This window comes from Canis lupus, chromosome 27, assembly GCF_003254725.2.
Source record: "Canis lupus dingo isolate Sandy chromosome 27, ASM325472v2, whole genome shotgun sequence".
Taxonomy (NCBI): Eukaryota; Metazoa; Chordata; class Mammalia; order Carnivora; family Canidae; genus Canis; species Canis lupus.
The window spans coordinates 26,656,462-26,680,244 of NC_064269.1; the positions used below are offsets into that span (position 1 = coordinate 26,656,462).

At 33.2% G+C, this 23,783-nt stretch overlaps 1 protein-coding gene and 1 pseudogene across 9 annotated transcripts in view; one reads left to right on the plus strand and one right to left on the minus strand.

Annotated features, from left to right (window-relative positions):
- The window catches only part of SLCO1B3 (solute carrier organic anion transporter family member 1B3), an 85,216-nt gene that overhangs the window by 12,833 nt on the left and 48,600 nt on the right, over nucleotides 1-23,783 (minus strand). For all 9 annotated transcript variants that reach the window (XM_025455284.3, XM_035707346.2, XM_035707347.2 and 6 more), the window contains 10 exons: nucleotides 18,413-18,554; nucleotides 14,770-14,902; nucleotides 11,068-11,189; nucleotides 9,800-9,946; nucleotides 9,508-9,606; nucleotides 8,988-9,230; nucleotides 7,754-7,918; nucleotides 6,760-6,955; nucleotides 3,364-3,529; nucleotides 1,004-1,188 (listed from right to left, as the gene is read on the minus strand). In XM_025455284.3, the coding sequence (XP_025311069.2) occupies nucleotides 1,004-1,188; nucleotides 3,364-3,529; nucleotides 6,760-6,955; nucleotides 7,754-7,918; nucleotides 8,988-9,230; nucleotides 9,508-9,606; nucleotides 9,800-9,946; nucleotides 11,068-11,189; nucleotides 14,770-14,902; nucleotides 18,413-18,554 (1,598 nt within the window). The remainder of the gene's footprint in view (nucleotides 1-1,003; nucleotides 1,189-3,363; nucleotides 3,530-6,759; nucleotides 6,956-7,753; nucleotides 7,919-8,987; nucleotides 9,231-9,507; nucleotides 9,607-9,799; nucleotides 9,947-11,067; nucleotides 11,190-14,769; nucleotides 14,903-18,412; nucleotides 18,555-23,783) is intronic.
- LOC112665477 (prefoldin subunit 4-like) lies at nucleotides 17,298-17,680 on the plus strand (annotated as a pseudogene).

A 23,783-nucleotide genomic window follows, 5' to 3' on the forward strand; every position in this document is an offset into this window, starting at 1 on the left:
ATTTCTTCATTTGGCTAATGTTAACTTATTCTCTAGACTTTTCGATTAAATGTGGCTTTTTTTTCTTTTTGAGAAGTCTCTGAGTCATCTTCCTTAAGGATCCTCACCTAAATCCTAAACTAGGCTTTCCTCTTTATTTTTTTGAAGATTTTACTTATTTATTTATCCATGAGAGACACACAGAGAGAGGCAGAGACATAGAGGGAGAAGCAAGTTCCTCATGGGGAGCCTGATGTGGGACTCTGATCCCAGACCAAGATCACACCCTGAGCCAAAGGCAGACGCTCAACTGCTGAGCCACCCAGGCGTCTCTCTCTTTACTCTCTTTAATATCATTTTTTTCCTCATTGATACTACTGATGTTTGTAATTATGAGTTTATTTTTAAGCTTATTTTTCTTACACTGTCTTTCCTGTCATACTCTAAACTGTATCAGAACAACTACTTTATCTGTTTTATTCACCATGGAATATTCTTCAAGCATGGTCTAAGTATTTGTTCAATGAGTGAAAAAAGGAGTGAATTCTATTTTTTTTATTTGTCTATGAGAGTATTTGAGAGACCAGGTCAAAACTATTTTGAGAGTATATTACAAGTTTCAGAATATTGTAGACTGGTTATATTATACAGTCTGGTTCCTAAATTGTTTTCTTTCAGTGAAATCAATAGTTGATTCATTCTGACAGGCCCATCCTGGTATAAGGTATCTCAAAATTAAAAGTTCTTTTAGAATCACAAAAAGGGATTTTTTTTCACAATTGAAGCAATTGTCAATCAGTCTATGTCACAAAATTCTTAGTAAAAGGAGTGAGCATAAAATCTTTTTATCATTAATTATGGCATTGTGGTATCACAGTAACCCCAAGTAAATGCATTCTTAGAAAATTAAAATGTAAAAAAAATACAAATTTGTGTTCCAAATATATAATGGAAAATATGTACATTATTAGGTATGTTTATAGTCTAATATACATAAAAATGCTTTTTGAAAGATCATACTTACTTAAAAACCAGCATGATAGTTGGGATGCTTCCCAATGAAGAGAAAAAATAATTCAAGACTTGCACCAGTGCATAAATATAAAATTTTTTTCTACATTGACTATCTCTTGGGCATTCACCTAAGTTCACCGAATTATTTTTGTTCTGGACACCTGTTACTTCCACACAACTACAGTTATGAAACACCTAAAAAATAGTTTTGAAATATTATAGAACATAATTAGAGAAATATGATTCAGTTATAAATACACTTAATTATATTTAAAGAAGTCTCATCCATTCAAGATAAAATATTTACCATGTTTAAAGAAAACATTCTGAAAATACACTTGTTTAATAGTTAAAGGCTAAATAGTTTCCTGGATTACTCTCTAGACCAAAACTATAATTCACTATTAGCATCTAGTTCATTCCTAATTTAAAAATTATGAAAGGATAGAAAAATTAATGTTTGAAACTCTGTATATAATTTCTCATTAATATAGATTCCTTTTTTCTTATTTAAATTCAATTTGCCAACATGTAGTATAACACCCAGTGCTCGTCCCTAATGTAAATTCTTTTTAACATTTTCCTCTCACTCATTTTTACTTTCTATAAAATACCTAGTTACTCTCTTTAACAATCCTACTTACGCAGGGATGGAAAAGGAAGGGTTACTCAGAGAATCCAGAAAAAATAGTTTTGTCAGTGGCAAAACCTGGCACTAGAGCCACCCATTAGAATGGGGCAGAGTCTAGGGAAATAGGAGATAGACAGGGGGTCCTAGAATTCTACTTTGGTCCACAAACATAACGTCCAAAAGCATAATGACAGATTATAGAATAGATGATGTTATTACCAGAGAGGTTCAACACAACAGAATATCCCAATGGGTAGACCACAGGAGAAGACAACTTAGGAACAAGTGATTTTAGAGATTTAATTTGGCAAGTTGTTTATTTAGAGATGTGGTTTTAATAAATTCTGTTTTGCGTCTAGGCTAAACTATTAAGAGAATCTTAAAACTATTAGTGCTCTACTGAAGGATGACTTGGAGAAGACTTTGAATCCACACTTATCTGATAATTAAGGTTTGCTTTTCCACTAGGAATAATATAGATGAATCCTTTATGTACCAAGCCTATTGATCAATAGAATCAAGGACATTATTCTGAGTAATTAAGAAGGGATGATTTATTACTAAGGATTTTGGTAAAAGAATTCTGCAGTAATCCCCAAATGGTATAGTCATTGCCAGTATTAAGAAAATATCTCCATAGTACACAGATCTCTCTTTAGCATTCTAATATCATGTCTCTTCCAGGCCTTCACTAATAGGCCAAATGGAACCAAGGATTAAATGGAGCACTATCATTGAAAGGCACTAGAGCCATGAATATGAAATATGCGTTTTTAAGTACAGTCCATAAATTTATAAAAATTTATGGCCTGGCATCAATGAAACCAGGTGCTTTATTCATCAAAGTTCTCAGTGCCCTTCAATAAATACAACTAGTAGGATTATGAACAAGAAAAAGATGGAAAAATTTAAAAATCAAAGACATTTGTATGTAGTAGATAGTAATGATCATAGCTGATTATACTGCTAATGTTGGTGATAGGAAAATGGCTCCCCAACTTTGTGAGATATTTGGTAGATTGAAGTGGAATAGAGAACATTATACCTGATTCTCAATTACTGGAAATGAACTCAGGGAATTAGGGAGAACCCATAGTTTACACGGAAGGGAGTATTTTGAATGAAGAAGGAAATGGCATTTCTGTGGAAGATGTTAGAAATAGGTAGGGAAAAGACTTAAGTTATCCTGGATAGAAGTGCCACCCTTGGGGAAATCAAAATCAGAAGCCAAGAATTGGACAAGTGAGTGTGGAGCCTTGATTAATTTTTTTGCAAACTCAAAAGGATAGTCTAAAGATAAACTTGTCAGAATCTATATGCAAAGTTGCATATAGATTGTTGTCTTGTAAAGGAAGAGAGTTCTGGATAGTAGTTGGATCTGGGCTTTCCCCTAACTTCAGAAGGGTAAAATATATCTAATTTAATTGAATTAGTCAACTGAGGTGCTTCCTAGGGATCCTAAATGCATTTAAACTCCAGAAGGAGAAAGGGGGAGTAATTTCAAATGAGATTTAAGCAAGAGAAAAAGCTATTTGTGTTTCAAGCAGGATTTTATGTGGGGCTTTCTTTTTTTTTTTTTTTTTTTTTTGTGAGGCTTTCATTTACACAACCACACAGACAACACTGGGAGTCTTTTCCTCCCTTTACTAGAGATCCTACTTATAGAAAGATTTGATAAATAATTGTTAAATCTGTGATATTGATCAAGGACAAAAGAGAAAGTAAAGATGAATGCTCACCATAGACTTTTTACTGCCACTTGAAGATTTGCATCCTGCTAGACAAGGTGACATGTAAGTTATCCCACTGTCTCCACAGACTGGTTCCCAGTCATTTTCATCACAATTGCAGTTTGAGTTACAATAAGAAAGTGGTACATTTATGGGAGATGTCACTGGATTATTTCTGGAAATATAAGGTAGACATATATCAAAAAGAGAGAGAGAGAAAGAAGGAAGGATAGGAGAAGAAGGGGAGAGAAGAGAAAAGAGAAAGGAAGAGGAGGGCAGGAAAGGGAGCCAAGTGAAGGGAGGAAGCAGAGGAGAGCATAAGGGGAGAGAAGTGGAAGGGACGAGGGGAGAAGAGAGAGCTTTAATTAGCAAAATTTGTTGAACAATAATGCCAAAAGGGCATTTTTATATAATGTTTACTAACACTTTCTGTCTTTACCCAGACATCAAGAAGATCCATAAGACTTATATAAGAGGTCTTTGTGATTCTACCAAGAAATTACTCATTAAACACTTCATTTTTCTGAGACTCCATTTTCTCTTCAGTAAGGTAATAGACAAAGGTTCTTTCCCAGATTACTGTAAAGTCCCACAAATCAGTGTTACTTAGTTTGAATTTTTAAATCTATATTTCAGCTACATAAGAAAAGGATTTCAGAACCCGTAAGGATCAACTTTTTAAAAGATTTATTCATTTATCCATGAGAGACACAGAGAGAGGCAGAGATATAGGCAGAGGGAGAAGCAGGCTCCTTATGAGAAGACTGATGTGGGTCTTGATCCCAGGACCCCGGGATCACAACGTGAGCCAAAGTGGACGTTCAACCAATGAGCCACACAGGTGTTCAAGGATCAATTTTTTAAAAGTAGGAATAACAAAATCAGTTGAGAAAGACTAGAAAAACTCCATATACCTTTTAAGTGAAATGACAACATACTCTATAATAATTAACTGTAAAGTCTGGTTATATTTATAAATTATAATCTTATGGCTAAAATTACAAGATAGATTATTTGTATAATTAATGATCTGCTTATAGATTTTAAAATTATTCTCTTGTTTTGGGTACAAGTCTTGATAATAATTGAGAATTGATCAACAAAGGAAGTAATTTACATGAAGAAAGAAGTAAATTTGAAAATTCATAAATTCTATTACCAATAACTTTACTAACATACATCTAATACCTAATTCTGCTTGGGAACATATAACTGGAGGAGGTTAAACATAATGATTAATGACCAAGTCCAGACATTGCCATCAGATACTCCTGTGCTTACATTAGTTCTGCAATTTTAGAGTGTGTTGTGACTACCCTTCCTAAAATCAGATTTGCCATTTGTAAGTCATAGATAATAACATCAACCACATAGGGATTTGGGGGGATTAATATTGTAGTTATTAAGTTTTTTGTTCTCAGTAGCCTTTCATACTCTTAAAAGTTTTGGGGACCCCAAAGGCTTTTTGTTCAACTGTGTTATACATATTGGGTTATACATATCTATATAATCAGAAATTAATACTAAAAATGTTGAACATATAGAGTGCCTGGATGGCCCAGTCATTTTAAGTGTTTGACTCCTTATTTAAGCTCAGGTCTTGATCTCAGGGTCGTGAGATTGAGCCCCATGTTGCACTGAACTCAGTGGGAGTCTACTTGAGATTCTCTCCCTCCCTCTCCTTCTGTCCTTCCCCACTTGACTCATGCTGTCTCTCTAAAAATTTTTTAAAAATTAATACATGAGAATACACAAGCACACATCATTAGCCACCAGACTGATGTTATTGTCACATTATTATAGCTTTAGAAAATAGCACTATATACTCATGAGAAAATGAGGATGAAAAAGGCAAATACCATCCTGGTATTATTATAAAAATAGCTTAGAATGTGCTGAGTCTTCAATAAAATCTCAGGGACCTCAGAATCTCAGATCAGATTCTGAGAAACTCTACTAATTCGTACTTTAAAAACTTACTCCTGTTACTAAAACTTCACATATGCTGAATACATCGGTTCTGTTATTTGCTATCATTAAACTACGAGTTTCATGAAGTTAGTGATATAGCCTATAAATCTTTTTGACCTTTAAGGAGGCACTCAGTAAAACTTTATGGAATGGAAAGAATCTGATACAACTCTAGCTGATTTATTTTGAATAGATGGGACAGTTGCTATACTTGTTTTTAGGGAATTGGCTTTAGGCTAAAGCATGTCTGATAACTTGGGAGCCCTTGGAACTACTGCTGTGATGTACAGAAAAGTAACACCTGTGATGTAAAGCATCAGTCTGGAGTCATTGTGTGACTTCAAATAAGTCACAGTTCCTCTGGTTCTCAACTAATAAATTAAGAGGATAGAAGAGGTTTGGACTCCATGATCCTTAAGGTTCTTTTTCCTCAAAAGTTCAATGTTCTAAGTACTCTGTATTTACTGGAGTGGATAATGGTGGATAGGAATAATTACCAACATTTATGGTTAGGAGGAAGCTGAGAGATAATTCAAGACAAAGTTGACAGGTCTCTAATAATAGGATGAGGTTTAGGTAAAGAAATGTGGGGGAAATTTGGTAATTTCAAATTGACTTCTCATAAGATCCAGAGTGCAAAACTCAGAGTCAACAATAAGCAGCACTAGGTATCATCGTTACTCATTGTAATCCAAGGATCTTTCCTTGTCTGAATGTGAATCTTCCTAACCTTTATTATTGACTGTATTCAAGAGATGATAAGAAATCTGTATCAGGAATATTTGTAGGAATACTTCACAATACTTTATAATACAAAGTAAACATTTTCTATGGTCTAACATATAATTATATGTAGGATATTTATTAATTCTACTGCTAATAATGATAATACCAAAGAAATAGTATTAGCTTGCAGAAAAGGAAAATTCAATACAATGTAAGGAAATATTTTCTTATAAATATAGTTGTTAACCATTAAAATTAACTGTAGATAAGAACTGTACAGTCACTTGTGGGAAATGTTACTTATATTCCTATTATGATGCATCCAAAATTGTAGTAGTTAAGACTAGAAGTTTTGGAGTCTAAACCCCCTAAATTAAGCCAGAATCTTAACATTGCTAGTCAGGTAATCTGTGTATCTCTCTAAGACCTACTTTAACTATCTATAAAATAGGGGCATAAGTACTTGCCAGTCTTTGTAGGTACCCAATAAAGGATAACTATTATTATTACAACTTGTGTAGATTTTCTTTTAGGAATAAAAGGAGAACTTTTTTGAGATCTTAGGAAGTGGCCATTTTAAGAATTTGTAAATTGACATTTCTCTCAAAAGATAGTTTAGTTAAGATTGCTATCTGCCCTGTTTTCCTAATAGTCTTTTACATTGGATAGTTTATATGTTATGCAATTAATATATTGATATATACAAACCCATCATAAGTTAAGGTTAGGCCAGCAACTGGTTTGCTTTCACAAATTAGTGCAAAAGTTAATAGTTGAAATAAGAAGGACAATAGACTGGTACAAAATGATAATTTGGCAATTCCAAGCAAGGTAAGTTTGAATTTTTTAGTGATATATCCTCCTACAAATATTCCAGTTGCAACAGTTGGTAAGGTTATGGTTCCTAGAAATAAAAGAAAAGAAAAAATTGTGATTATATAAATATGGTTATTCTGAAGTATCTTTATCAATGAAACACAGAGTGCACCAACCAAATTAATCTCATTTTATTACTTAAGTAGAAAGCTGACAGCCGTGGGTGGAGGTAGGAGAACAGTGTATGACATGGGAGAAACAAAAATAATTTCTTGATGCCAATGCTAAGTATTAGGGTTCCCCAACAGCAAAAGTCAGTGACTGAGAATATTTGAATGCCTCAATCCATGGTTTCTATGAGGGACTTTCTTTCTCTGGAAAATAGCAACAAAATATCATCTCCCTGCTTAGAAGACTTGTATCCTACTATCTAAAATCCTTTACACCTAAAATATGATATTTGTTTGAATGAGGTAGACGTAAAAGATGTGTTTAGTTGATTTTTCTTTTGTTCTACTTTTTGTAAGTAGCTGAGTCCTGATTCGAAGCTCATGAATTAACGAAATTATAATGATTACATTACAAAAGGATTTGTCTCAAGATCTCAACATTATAAATTCCAATTATGCAGATACTACATCCTAATGTTCCATTTACATGCAACTTTTCTTTTAGGATTTCATCTTCTCAAAAATAACATGAGATGCAACTTCAAATGCAGACCAATGATGATATCATGAGACTGAAATTTGAGAAGATTTACAAAAGAATAATTGGAAATTATATTTACTAAAATATAAAATTGCCTTCACAGCAAAATGTTGTTTGAAACTCAATTACTGGACAGTAGATAGCTTATCAAGCAAATTTAAATAACATGTCTTACCAAGCCAAATGTTAGCCTCAGATGCTGACTGACCATACTGTTGCTCTACATATTTGAAGACGTAAGTAATAGCACCAATATGGCTGCTGGCTAACAGTAATGTCAAAAACTGTAATATAACATATAGGGGATTGGTAAGGATGCTTTTCAAAGACTGGAAAAAACCTATAAAAATATAAAAATATGATATAATTCAGTTTAAATATATGTTAATATCTTAATTTTATAAATGCAATAAAAGTTAAATAAGATTGAAAATTGCCTAAACGTGTAACAGAAAGAGTACCCTGCATTCCTACTGTCAACAGCATTTTTAAATATTTTCCCTCATTTCTCCATATGTACATTAATATCCACTCAGTTTATTTTACCCCAGAATGAAACCATATGTACATGCTGTTTTGCACCTTGCTCAGTTCACTTTATATTTGGTTATTCTTAGCACTCTACCATACAACTGCATATATTATTAATTCAATTATTCATTAATTCAACAAATACTTGGTTTTCAACTGGGTCCCAGGCAATATGCTAGGTGCTCCAGAAACCAAAGTGAATAGACATGCAATATCTCTTATTAGTTAGCACTTAAAATTAATTGTTATATTAATAAGACAACCATTAAGTTAAAAGTTACTTTAAAGAGAGTATAATGCAAGAAAATAAAGAGAGTGTAATCCAAAGTTCACAGAAATGAGAAGACTAAATTTTAAAAAATTATGAAGTTAAATTTAGTACCAGGACTCAGATCTGTTTCCTGGTAGACAGCTTTTCTACTATAAAATACTGTATCAGTAAATCTGGCAGTATTATAAATCATTTTTCTTACGGTGCAAGGATAGGAAGAGAATAATAATGTTGTCTTAGGTGACATTGACAACAGTACAACTTGTGCCTACAAACAGATGTGTAAAAAATTCATAACTTCTGTTCATGGCAAGAATTTTGTGATCTGGGTCTATAATCAGAAGGTTGACCAACTGTAATGAAAGTTAAAGGTGGAAGGAATTTCTTAGAAAAAATATTAGTATAGTATCAGAGTCTAGCAAGACAGAACCAGATATTATTAGATAGGGATGACATGGACTTTGAAACATCTCTCTCTCTAGATCTCTAATGGTTTCCATCAATATGGTCAGAACTAAGTTTTCTATTCAATGGCAAGTAAGAAATAGTTTAATCTACTTTTACTGAAATTAACATTCCAAATCAACTATAAATGTGAAATACTTACCAGTGATATTTCCACTAAGACTTTGTCCATGGTTCGTCACATTAGTCATTTGACTCCTTTCCTCATTTGTTTTGAGCAAATGCAAAGATGTTAAGTTTTTCTTTTCTTGTTGTGGTTTATTCAGATCTCTGGGCAGGAAAAAGAATGGTATGGAAGACATAATAGATAATATTCCAGCCACAAGGAAACCAAGCCACCAAGCACCAACCCAACGGGAGTCCTTAGGAGTTATTCTGATATCGCCTGGAATAAAGAATTAGAAGCAGCCAGTCAAAAAATCATTTTGAAATGCAATATATTCTGAGCAATAATAATAATAATGATTGCTGTCCTTCATAGATGAAGAAGTAAATTATATTACATCAATTCTGAGATGCTATTTTTTAAAATTTTGTTCACACTTCAACACACAAATAGTGGGCAAAGGACTACTGAAAAAGTGAGTTCATTCAATATTTGGAACAATGATGTCCTGTACTTGAAAAACATTACTATGTTACCTTGTTCTAATTATACTTACTGAGATCTACATAGCCAATATCCACGTACATTTTTGCAAACACAGATCCCTGTATAAAGCCAATGATTGGACCAATCATTGATATTGCATGCAAAGTACCTAAAGATATTATAAAACAATTTTATCAGATGTTAAGAATACATGGTTCTTTTTCAATATGTTTTTTAAAGTAACATTATACATGTCTAAAAATATTTGTTTAATAAATAAAAGAATGAAGTTAACAGCACTATTATTTCAAGGGCAGACCCAGGGAAAGTAGTCATAAAATCTAATATTTTCTGTACATTACCTAAATAAAAAGAAGAATGTCCTTCTTCAGCAAAATCGTCAATGTAAGAAATCCCCAAAGGTACTATGGGGGTTTCCCCAATTCCACGGAGCATATTACCCAGCAGAACATATAACCATATATATGACCCAGATTCCTTTTCACAACCTACATAGACAGGATAATGTGTTATTTAAAATATTAATTTTAGCATTCCTATTAGCAACTCAACTACTTTAACTCCTTAATAATTTCATTTAAGATTTCTGTTTTTTTCTAATTGTAAGAATGATTCATATTCATGTTACAAAATTTGAAAATATAGGAAAGCAAAAATAAGCAAAAATTAAATTATCTATAACCCCACCAAACACAGAGTTGCTCCTCATGTTTATTTTATCTTCCACATTTTTAGGTAACATCAAAATATGCATAATCTTTATGTACATTATATACTTAAATGGCCAGCTCATATTATGACCTACTTTTACACTTGACATCATATTATGTCAATTTCCCCAGTGTTTAAGTTTTCTTTTATAGCAGAATTTTAATGACTGCATCTTGTTGTGCTGAATAAAGGTTTTGTAATTTATATAATCAACTCATGAGATATTTCTAAGTTTCCATTCTTTTAAAAAGGAATGCCAAAAAATAAAAAATAAATAAAAAATAAATAAAAAGGAATGCCTTGGCTATAATTGTAAAATAAGTCCTTGTGCGCATTCCTGGTTATTTTCCTAAGACAAATCAGTAAAAGTAGAATTGCTGATTTAAGCATACATGCATATTTTGTTCTTTACTATACTGAAAATTAACCTTCAAAAAGAGAAACTTATATACTCCAAGGAATGGATAAAATGCTTCTACATTATTTCTTTTTATTTTTGATAAAATAAGCAGAAAATCTTTTCATTTTTAATATTTTTCTAATAGGTAGAAATATTTAACATTTAAAAAACTTGTAATTCCTGATTTGAGTCTTAATAGGTAAAAAAATATTTACTTGGTGTAATAATTAGTGTTTTTCATGCAATTATATTTTTTACATATTTATACCACTTCCCTAATTTAAATGCATATATTCTCTACCAATTTCCTGCTGAAATATTTTCTTTTCTTATTACTTCCTAAAAGCTCTTTATATATATTAACACTGTTTTGTCTTATATACACAAGATGCAAATGATTTTCCTGTTTTTTAATCGCTTTTGGTAATATCATAATTTTTTTACAGATATAATTAATTCAGTTTTAGAATATTTATTAGTGACACTATCAATTCTTACCTTTTTCTACTATCTCAGGTGATGTTCTATTGAGTAACAAATTTTGACCAAGTAAACAGGTTGGGAAGCTTGATGTTAAATTTTCTGATGGATTAATATGAGTTTCTTTAGAATACCTGTAACTGTAACAATATCACTAGATTTAAAATTTAGCTTATCTACTGAATAGTTTCATTTTCCCAGAAATGCAGAGGAATTTTTTTCACTTTAATTGCATGATTTTTTTCTCTAAATTATCAGAATCCTTTTTGTCAATTTCACAGCCTGAATTTCAGGGAAAGTGATGGTAAAAATGAAATGGGAGTGCCCACTAAGAAATATTTATTCAGCACTTCCCAGGAAAGGTGGGATTATCATTCTAGGAGTGTATATATTATGCTCAAGATATGTAATATCTTGGTTTCATGTTTTGTTTTAAAAAAAAGGAACCTGGGCCACCTGGGTGGCTCAGTGTTGAGCATCTGCCTTTGGCTCAGGTCATGATCCTGGGGTCCTGGGATCGAGTCCCTCATCGCTCCCCACAAGAAGTTTGCTTCTCCCTCTGCCTATGTCTCTACCTCTCTGTGTTTCTCATGAATAAATAAATAAAATCTTAAGAAAAAAAAAACTCTGCTGAGTCTATCTATCCATTTGAATTATCTTCAAAGGTGGTCACAATCTAAACTTCCTGATGAACTTTCTGGTAAATCTTAATAAATCTTAGAATCGCACTTTTCAAGTCAATCTACAATACACATGAATTCATCCACATTTTTTTATCAATAACCTCTCTGGCTTTCTTTCATAGATACTCATATCCTCCTCCCCACTACATACACTGAAATGTCTGGCTCTACAAAACTTAGTTTTAGAAAATTCTAGTCCATTTCAGTTTGATGAGGAAGAACTTAATAACAACAGAGATGGAGCCAGAATAGCAACAAATACTGATCGGAAGGTACCCTGTGAGCTCCAAGGGCAGCCTATTGCAGGCCAGGCATTATGCTCAGCTCCAGAGAACAAGAAGTAAAACATACAGCTTTTATGCTTAAAGTATTTTATATTTTATAACATAAAGATCTATAATAAACCATGTGACAAGGTGCTGAATATAATATATATATATATATATATATATAACAGGTCCTGAGTTGTCACAAAGAAAAGGGGATGATCAGTTTTCCTTGGAGGTGGGAGAGGTGGTAGATTAAAGAGTTGACAATGAGGATGACATGTGAGATAAATCTTAAAAATGGATAGGAGCAAAAAAAATGAATAGGGGCTTAACAGGTAGACAAAGAAGGAAAATTATTCAAGGCTATAGAAATGCCATATGTAAAGATATAACATATTATGGCACATTTGGAAAGCTACAAGCCTAGAGTGTGGTCCTCCAACCTGGAGAGCAGTGTAAGATGAAGCTAGAAAGACAGTGAAGATACATGTAAATGAGTTTAGATATTAATCCATAGGCAAGGGGCACTGGACATTTTCAACTATGACCAACAGTAAGAAATAAATTTTGCAACACTACCAGAACATATACATATGTATACACACACTCATAAATATATGTACAATCAAAATAAAAGTTGCACAGAAAAGTATTTGTTCTCACATTATATATTCTTCTATTTTATTCTGTTCTCTCCTCTAAAAAATTGTTGATTTCAATCATCTGAATTGATTTGTTGATTCACTTGTGATTTGAAACTAAAGCTTGAGAAACCCTGCTATAGGAAATTGGGAGTTTTAAGCAGGGGTGAAATAATTATATTTGTGTTTTAAAATAAATTCCCTAGTATAGAATATGAGTTAGGATGGAGTTGAGACTGAAGGCAGAAAGTCCAGGCCAGAGATGTGGGAAGCTTCAACTAGGTTAGAAACAATGGGGATGAAAGGAGGAAGCAACCTTGACAGCAAGAAGATAGTAATAAGCAATATTTGGTGACCACTTGTCATGTGTGTTGAAATAGTGAAAGAATCTAGAATGAGCCCCTTGACTTTGGTTTGAATTCCTTTGTGGCTAAATGAATCATCATTGAAAGAGTGAATGTGAAAAATCTGAACTGGTTTCAACGCAGTGGTGAATTTAATTTTGAATATATGCATGCAAAATTCTTACCAGATGGTAGGCTGGCGATAGCTATGAGATGACTGATTATATAGATCTTGAGTGTAAGAAAAAGTCAATGTATGTTACTGCTATATTTAATGCACACACTTCATACAAATAATCTAGAATGAAAAGTGAAGAAGATTGAAGAGGGAGCTTAGCAGATAGTGACATTATGGTGTCGGCAGCATACTAAAAGGGCAGGCATGATGAAGAAGCCACAAATAGGGCAACCCGGTGGCTCAGCGGTTTAGCGCCGCCTTTAGCCCAGGGCCTGATCCTGGAGACCCGGGATCAAGTCCCTCCTCAGGCTCCCTGCATGGAGCCTGCTTCTCCCTCTCTCTGCCTCTCTCTCTGTGTCTCTCATGAATAAATAAATAAAATCTAAAAAAAAAAAAAAAAGAAGAAGAAGAAGCCACCAATATAGGGGAAAAAATCAAGGAACAGTAATACAACGATAAAGAAGAAGAAGCAGTACCAGAAAGAAGAAAGTACTTATGAGGGTCAAATAAAAGGGGGGAAGGGAATTAGTATGGTAACCAAAAGACATGACTGTTGGTTTGGGCAATGAATAAGTAATTAATATCTTTAGCAGAAACTGTTCATTGTCTCTCAATATCCGTTCTTCATTCCTTCCATTGTAATAGAGATGGGATTTTTAGCTAAAAGGATGACAGTCTGGAATAAAGTCTAGTTTTGCCAATGTCTTTGTATCTGAATGTGAGATGTAACAAAGTTCTGGCCAATGTGAAGTTAGAAGTATTATACTTCTGAAAATATTTCTTAAGCTCAGCCAGCACACACTTTTTCTTCTTGTTCTTCTTCTCTTCTTTCATCTTGTTGCCTGAGACAACATTGCCACAATTTGGAGTATGAGGTTGAGGCTATGCAAGGCAGCACAATATGATAAAGAGAAGCAGGAACCTATCATGCCAGGTCTGTCTCCACTAATTTTTTATGTGGAAAATTAGCCTCTATTTTATTTAAGCCACTGCTATTTTAGGTTTTCCATCATTAGTATCTGACTCTAATCAGAACTATACCATGACCTTAACAAGAATACTTTCGGGCAGCCCCGGTGGCTCAGCGGTTTAGCACCGCCTTCCGCCGAGGGCATGATCCTGGAGACCCCGGACCGAGTCCCTCGTACGCTCCCTGCATGGAGCCTGCTTCTCCCGCTGCCTGTCTCTCTCTCTCTCCTCTCTCTTTCTCTCTCTTTCTCATGAATAAATAAATTAAATCTTAAAAAAAAAAAACTCTCAATGGAAATGGTAGTGGGTTAGGTGATGAACATTTATGGACTATAAACAAAATCTTGTAGGCAAAGACACAAAGTATATATTATACCAGAAAGTCATAAAAAGATCATTTATTTCCTATGAAACTATATACCTTATTTAGTGCTATTCATATTTCAAAATCAGTGAAAGCCATGGCTGATAAAGCAATAAGTAACTTAAAACATAAAAAATATACTTCATTTCTACACATGCTTAGTGGGTATTCTTCTCAAAAAGTAATTGCTTATTTAAAAGAAAAATAATGAAAACTTACCATGAATTTACAATGAAATGATTATTAATGACATAGAGCTGTTTAACACTTACTATCCCATAAAGAAATGTGGTAAAGCAGTCAAAATACTTCCAGTTCCCATAATGAAGCAACCGATTCCAATTATCTTTGGTCTGTGTAGTTTGGATCCAAAGTAACTCACGAATACAATTACAAGCAAATTCCCTACAAAGAGAATAAAATTAATTTTTATGATTTATTATAGCAAATATTGCCAGTCCGATTTTGTGTCCAATAGAATGGAAAGCCTCAGAATAAATACAAATAGAGCATAAAACATGCCTTTCCCTACAGATCATGTAATTTAATTGAGAAGATGAAACTCACTTACATTAAACAACTCATTGTATAGTTGTATGGTGTTAAGAAAAAGAATGAATTTTTAGATAGGAAATAAAACACTTGAATAACTTGGCAATATTAGTGAAGCAAAATTTTATTGAAAAATATGGCACTGACTGAATTGTTTTTGACTGGAAAAAATGCAGAAATCTTCCTGACCTGAGAGAAAGGTGCTCATTTGAACATTTATTAACTTACTCTTACCATTCCTTAAGTTTCTATTAAGTACCTGCCATAGTACTAGGAGCTGGAAATATAAAGAAGAGAATAAACCATAGTATTTGTCCTCCAGGAAATTATATACCAATGATAAAAATAAGTAGATGAACAGGGGTGATATTAGACCACAGAAAGGAAGAGCTTAAATTAAGTAGGGGCTGAAATAAAGTTTTCTGGAGTAGAGGTCACTTGAGATTTAATGTAGAGTATTAGTTATCTAGAATAAAAAGGAGATGAAGAGCATTCCAAGTGTAGGAAGTCATGACCAACCAGATCCATTTGGAGCTACATGTATAATAACAAATAACAACCAAGAATTAGTGAACATTTGATGGGAGGAAAAAAGCATGAAATAACAGCACCAAAATGAACTGGCAGATAAAGTTACTCATGGAGAAACCCTTAAATAAAGAAACTAAAACGAGGAGAAACTGAAAAAATCTAGTTAGTCTCTTTAGAGGTAAAGGGTAGGTTGCATCCATAAAATAACTAGGGCAACCTGGGTGGCTCAGCCGTTTGGCGCTGCCTTCAGCCCAGGGCCTGATCCTGGAGACCTGGGATCGAGTCCCACATCGGGCTCCCTGCATGGAGCCTGCTTCTCCCTCTGCCTGCGTCTCTCCCTCTTTCTCTTTCTGTGTCTCTCATGAATAAATAAATAAAATCTTAAAAAAAAAAAAGAACTGGTAGACTAAAAATAATAAGAGAACAGTAAAGAATTTTTGTAAATTAAAAATAGTATTAAAAAATGTACATATTGGGACCTGGTAAGATGGAAGATGGTATCAGAGAAGACTGATGGAACATAAAGCAAAAAAAAAAAAAAAAAAAAAAGGAAAATTTTAGAAAAAGTTAAAGGAACAAAATTGTGAGGAAATTTAACATTCTTCTAGTATATGTTTCAGAAGAAATAAATAAGAAAATAGAAGAGAAGAAACAAACTTAAAAGTAGAAAATAAAGGAACGCCTGGGTGGCTCAGTGGTTGAGTATCTGCCTTTGGCTCAGGGCGTGGTGATCCCTAGAGTTCCAGGCCCAGAGTTCCAGGATTCTGTCCTACATTGGCTCCCTGCAGGGAGCCTGCTTCTCCCTTTGCCTACCTCTCTGCCTCTCTCTGTATCTCTCATGAATAAGTAAATAAAATCTTAAAAAAAAAAAAAAAAGAAACTCCTTCATTTAAAAGAAGACTTAAGCTTTCAGATACAAACTTCTATACTTCTCCAGCATTAAGTAATGTAAAAGAAACAGTTCAGAAATATGTTGGTAAAATTTCTGAAATTCAAGGATAAAGAGGAGATACTTATTGGTGCATGACAATGACATTGATAATGATTTCTTATATGTAACACTGAATATTATAAAACAGATACATGTTTTAAATGTTTTGAGGAAAAAAGATTTTGAAATTTTAATTCTATAATCAAATTGTTGCTTGAATATAATGGTAGAGTAATGCATTTTCCAACAAACAATGGCTTGGAATATGTTATTTCAATTATTTCCAGGAAAAAATAACTACTTGAATATATACTCCACAAAAACTAAAGATGAGATTTGAAGTCATAGGATTCAATTAACAGTGGTAAGCAAAGAAACCAGTAAAACTTAAAACCATGCACACATAATGGCTGTCAAACAGCTACAAATTTTAACAAAAATATTAAGAATCTATTCATCAATAAGAAGAAACACACACTGAATTAGAATTTAAAGCTAATTAACAGTCCAAAACTAAAATTTTAGACGGTTTCATTAAATCCCAGAAACAGAAGGGTAAAAGATATGAAGGGTGAAATGGCCTCTTAATCATGAAAATGCCGAATTCATAGTAAGAAGATACATGGGTCTTCCTTTATACAATTATTTTTAAAAATATTCAACAGCTAATATATTTTAAGATAAGTTAAAAATAAACAGCAAACTTATAGAAAATATTTGTAATTAATACAACAGACATAATTTTGAGTCCCTTCAAATCATTAAAAAGTCTAAAAAGGGCCCAAGATGACAGCCACCATGAAGGAGACTGAGAAAATGTTAATATTATTTTTGAAGATCAACAAAAGAAAAACAAATTTGCACTGAATACAAGTAGAGCTGAAGGAAAAAAGAAGTGAAAATGAAACAACTCCAAAATTTAGAAGATGCTTGTGAAGACATCATGCCTGCACATAAGAACTGCTTATTGATACCTGACCAAATTGGTCATGTTTTCATTAGCCATTCTCAAGAAGAAACACAGGAAATGTTAAAAGAAACAAAGAAATATTTTCAGGAAGACATTGATGCCTGAAAATCCAGAGTGGAATTAATTCAGTGGGTGTTAACAGATTCAGTTCTTTGCAAAATTCAGGAATAACAGAAACTGTGAAGCTGTTGAAAGTTAAACATTTTATAATACTTTAAAACTTTTGTTTGATAAATTTGAATATTGTTTAAAAGTTTTTAAAGGCTATAAGGGAGAAGGTAATGAGCTACTGATTCATAATTATAACCCATTATAATTATAATCCAATATTATATAAAACCTTACTGTTATTAGAGAAATCCAAATTAAAGACAACAAAGCAATATATTCAATGTTCTAAAAACAAAAATATTTTTCATTTCAAAATTTTATATGCAAACAGCACAAACCTAACAGAAGTTGCTTCAAAGCTCTTCCTCTTCCCTCAAATCATCAGAATCATAATCCTCTCTCCAACATTTATTTATTTATGTATGTATGTATTTATCTATTTATTTATTATACAAGGGCATCTTGAAAGAGGGAAGGTAAAGCCCTGCAAAATATTAGTTTGTAAGCAATGAGTTTGTATAGATTAAAGTTTCTCAATGTCTGCTTATTGACATTCTGGGCTGAAGAATTCTTTGTCATGGGTTTTGTCCTGTGCATTGTAGGATGTGTAGTGGCACCTTTGGCCCCTACAACAAGATGCCTATAACAATCTCCTTCCCATCAGTTATAATAACCAAAAATAACATCCATTATCATCAAATTGTCCCTGGAGGGCAAATTTACTCCTGACTGAGAATTAGTGGTGTAGGGCTGGTATGAGCAGTTTTTACTTCTGCAAATCTTATTACTAAGTAATAATAAAAATAGAAATAAAAATTACCAATTTCAAAGCCTCCATCAATTAAGCCAGAAATAGAAGATGATATGTCAAATCTCCTTTCAATTTGAGTGATGGAACTTTTCATAACAACTCCACCTAGTGCCTTACACATAAAGCTGAATGACAGGGCTACTAAGAACATCTAGGAAAAAGCAGAAAGAAAGGAGAAAATTATTAACAAAAAGACTATAGGCCTTATATGTATTGAATTAAAAATAACTTATCTTATTTACTTAAGAACATTATTTTTATCATAGAAATCATACCCATCTTCCACTATACCAATTGATCCTTCCTAGTCTTTTTAATGTTATTATCATTATACAGATAAAACATAATTTTCTAACTTGGTTACAACATCAGATAATTAGAGCAGAACAGTCAAAGTTCTTATTTTTCATTTAATATTATTAACTCATTTTTAAGAAGCTAGATAATGACCTGAGATGGCCACGATCTAAGCTATTCTTTATTCCCCCATGAAAAGTAACTAACTGTGAGGGGAGTGGCTACACATTCTCAAAGATGGCATTTCCAGGACATCAGCTGGAAAATGGCTTTTTTTTTTAATTTATAAAACCTCACTATTATCAGAGAAATCCAAATTAAAATGAAAACAACAAAGCAGTATATTCAACATCCTAATAAAATACTTTAATTCTAGTGGTTACAAATGTTTTATTTTCAAATTCGCTTTAACAGAATGTGTTGATTCATCCTTCTTATGGTCCACATTTATACCCATAAGTAAATTCCTTTTATATCCAGCATTAAAATATTCTTCTACTATGGACTGTATGTTTGTGTTCCCACCAAATTCATATGTTGAAACCCTAATCCCTAATATTTGGAGATGGGTGCTTTGGGACTTAGGTCATAAAACTCTCATGATAAGATTAGTGTCCTAGAGGAGCTTACTTTTCTCCCACTGCTTTGTGAGGATACAAGAAGATAGCCATCTGAAAATGAGGAAGAGCATTCTAAGCAGAACTCAACCATGCTGATACCCAGATTTCAAAACTTCCAGGCCCCAGAACCATGAGAAATAAATTTCTGTTTTCTAAGTCACTACGTGACTTAAAATACATGACTCTAGTATTTTCTTATAGCAATTCAAGCTGATTCAGATGGGTTTTTCTTATTACTTCTTACACCACCAGTGGTAGCCACCATCATTTAGCCTGGATCACCACATTAGCCTCCTACCAGATCTTTCTCTTTCTGCTCTCATCCCCCTTTCAGCCTGTTCTCAGTACAGTAACTACAAAAATTCTTTCAAAATAAAATTAGATTATGCCACCCCTCCATGTTTTCCCACCTCACTCTTAGTAATATCGAATCTTTCCAATGACCTAAAAGGCTCTAAATGGTCTGTTCTCCCTCAATTATCCCTTCCCCACAAATATTCCATTTTATCCTTCTGATCTCATTTCTGTTACTCCAGTACTTGCTCATTCCTCTCCGTCCACACGAGCCTTCTTGTCTTACCTTGAGTATTCCAGGTTTATTTTTCTGACTCAGGGTCTTTGTTCTTGCTTTGCTTCCTGCAAGGAAAACTCTTCCCCATGGTTATATCCCTATCATTTACTCTTTGACATCTTTGAGGGATTTGCTCAATATAACGTTCACAGTGAGGCTTTCCTTAACCAACCTACTTAAAATTATACCACTTTCCCCTCACAATATTTTTATTTACTTATTTGTGTAATATATATTGCCCTCACTTGACTATAACTTACATCAGGGAAGAATGAAATCCAAAAACCATTTAAACATTTCTGTATCCTTTTTTTTATAATAAATTTATTTTTTATTGGTGTTCAATTTACCAACATACAGAATAACACCCAATGCTCATCCCGTCAAGTGCTCCCCTCAGTGCCCGTCACTCATTCACCCCCACCCCCCACCCTCCTCCCCTTCCACCACCCCTAGTTCATTTCCCAGAGTTAGGAGTCTTTATGTTCTGTCTCCCTTTCTGATATTTCCTACCCATTTCCTCTCCCTTCCCTTCTATTCCCTTTCACTATTATTTATATTCCTCAGCAATCAGGCAACAAAAAGACATTAAAGGCATTCAAATTGGCAAAGAAGTCAAACTCTCCCTCTTCGCTGATGACGTGATACTCTACATAGAAAACCCAACAGCCTCCACCCCAAGATTGCTAGAACTCATACAGCAATTTGGTAGCATGGCAGGATACAAAATCAATACCCAGAAATCAGTGGCATTTCTATACACTAACAATGAGACTGAAGAAAGAGAAATTAAGGAGTCAATCCCATTTACAATTGCACCCAAAAGCATAAGATACCTAGGAATAAACCTAACCAAAGAGGTAAAGGATCTATATCCTAAAAACTATAGAACACTTCTGAAAGAAATTGAGAAAGACACAAAGAGATGGAAAAATATTCCATGCTCATGGATTGGCAGAATTAACATTGTGAACATTTATGCATCCTATACAGTGTAAAGCCAACCATACAAGTCCCAATAGGAAAATCTGTGACACTCAATTTTCTTGCCAGAGTCTTCCCTCAACAAAGCATCATTAATGCAATTGGGACAAAACCCTCACCTCCCATCTTTTCTTCCCTTCAAGTATCCAGGGGAGAGAAAGGAATGGGACTTATATCCAATGTTATGACTTAGAGGCAGCATGAGGGACCAGCTTGTATTCAAGTACTGACAAGAGTGGATGGCCAGAGTTGAGGATCTCAGATTTAAGACAATAAACCCTGAACCAGAATCTGTAGTACCACGGATAGACACTAGGTGGAGTACCAGTATTGCAATTTACTAAACCAGGGAGGGTGCAATATTTCAGACCCCAGGAAGAACTCCTAAGTAGACAGACAGCAAACTTCTTCAAATAGCCCAAGGAGGACACATACCCAGAAAAAAACTTGAGAGGTCTAAAGAATCTGTAGCTTAACTAGTAAAACACATCCCTGTACAAAAACACAAAGTCTGAAATAATTGGCTGATTCTTCAAATGCCAAAATTCCAACAACAAAAAAGATACGACATATAAAAGAAGAGGAAACCGCAGCATATTTGAAGAAATAAGTGAGATTATTAATGAAGAAATAGAAATTAGGAAGAAGAACCAAACAGAAATTCTGGAACTGAAGAAGACATTACTTGGATTGAAAACTTCACTAGACTAACTCTAAATTAAACTTGACCAGACAGAAAAAGAATCAACAAACTCAGAGTGGGCCAAGGGGAAAAAAAAAAAAAGAATGAATAAAAATGAAAAATGTAAAGGACCTGTGGGACACCACCATCAAGCAGAATAGTATTTGCATTATGAAAATACCAGAAGAAGAAAGAGAAAGGGGCAGAAAAATTATTTAACAACTATAGCCTCAAATTTTCCAAATCTAAGTAAAGAAATGTACATGTAAATTTGATAAATTCAAAGAAGCTCATCTAGGACAAACGTAATGAGACTTACATCATGACACATCATAATCAAATTGTCAAAAGTCACAGCCAAAAAGAAAATCTTGAAAGCAGTAAAAGAAAGGCAACTCATCACATACAAGAGAATTCTCATTAGATTATCATCACATTTTTCAGCAAAAAAACCTTATTCTAGAAAGGAATAGAATAAAATATTCAAAGTACTAAAAGAAAAAGACTGTCAACAAGAATATTATATTTGTCAAAACTGTCCTTAAAGAACAAGGAGAAATCAAGATTTTCCCAGTAAGTCAAAACTGAGGGAATTCACAACCACTAGATTTTTTCCTCCAAGAAATACTGAAAGTTCTAGAAATTGAAGTGAATGGATGATGAATAGCAGCACAAAACCATACCGAAATATAAAATTCCCTAGTAAAGGAAGTATAAAATCCTGTATTATTGCAATGTAGATGAGTAAATCACTTATAAACTTAACAGACTTTTAAAAGAGTAAAAAGTAATTATAAATCTATGTTAATGCAATTGAAAAGGAGTAATTTGTGTCATTAACAACAAAGAAGTAGGATAGGGGCAAATATATAAAAGAGTAGTTTTCACATGCAATTGAAGTTTAGTTGTTCTTAGTTTAAAACAGATGGTTATAACTATAACTTGTTTTATGTATTGCAATGGTACCCACAAAAACATGTCTATAAAGTACACATAAAGGGAAATGAATACAGAATCAAAACACATCATTACAATAAATAAATAAATAAATAAATAAATAAATAAATAAATAAACACAAAAAATTCAAGGAGGGAAAGAGAACAAAAAATTTTAAGACAGAAACAATTGACAACATGGTAATTGTTCTTTCCTACCCATAATTAATTTAAACATAACTTGATTAAATTGCCTGAATTGATTAAGAAAATAAGATTCAACTATATGCTGTCTATAAAGGATTCACTTTGGTTCTAGGATACCAAAAGGCTAAAAATGAAAGGGTATGTAATAAGCTAATGTTTCTGTGCCTTCAAAATTCATGTTGAAAACCTAACCACCAAAGAGATGGTATTAAGAAATGCAGCCTTTGGGAAGTTATTATGTCAAGAGGACAGAGCTCCTATGAATAGGATTAGTTCCTTGTAAAATATACCCCAGAGAGTTCTCATGCCCTTTTTCCATCATATGAAGACACAATGAGAAAATAGACATCTATGAATCAGGAAACAAGCCATCACCAGTAGCCTAATCTGCCAAAATCTTTGATTTTGAATTTCTCAACCTCTAAAACTATGAGAAATAAATATTTTTTATTTAAACCACCCAGTCTATGGTATTTTTGTTATAGCTGCCCAAACAGGTGAAAACTAATATTTTATGCAAACAAGAACCTAAAGAGAACAGAAGAGGCTGTACTTTTACAGACAAAATAGTCTTTAAGACAAAAACTGTCACAAAAGACAAAGGACATTATATAATGAAAAAGGGTCAATTTAGCAGAAAATATAACAATTACAAACATATATATGTAACTAACATTAAAACAGTCAAATATATGAAGCAAACAGTGACAAAACTAATAGTAGAAACTATTGGAGTGTAGATCAATGAAAAGGGAATAGAAAAAATCAATGAAACTAAGAGTTCGATTTTTAAAGAGATCAACAAATTTGACAGATTAACTGAGAAAAAGAGGAGACTCAAATAGCTAAAATAAGATATGAAAGAGGAGACATTACAAATAATGCCACAGAAATAAAATAAGTTATGACACAACTATGAACAATTATATGCCAAAGAATTGGGTAACCAAACATAGCAATCTAAAAATCTGAACAGATCTGTATGTAGTGAGGAGATTAAAGCTGCAATTAGAAACTTCCCAACAAAGAAAGCCCAGGACAAGACGGTTTCACTGGAGAATTCTACCACACATTTAAAAAAGA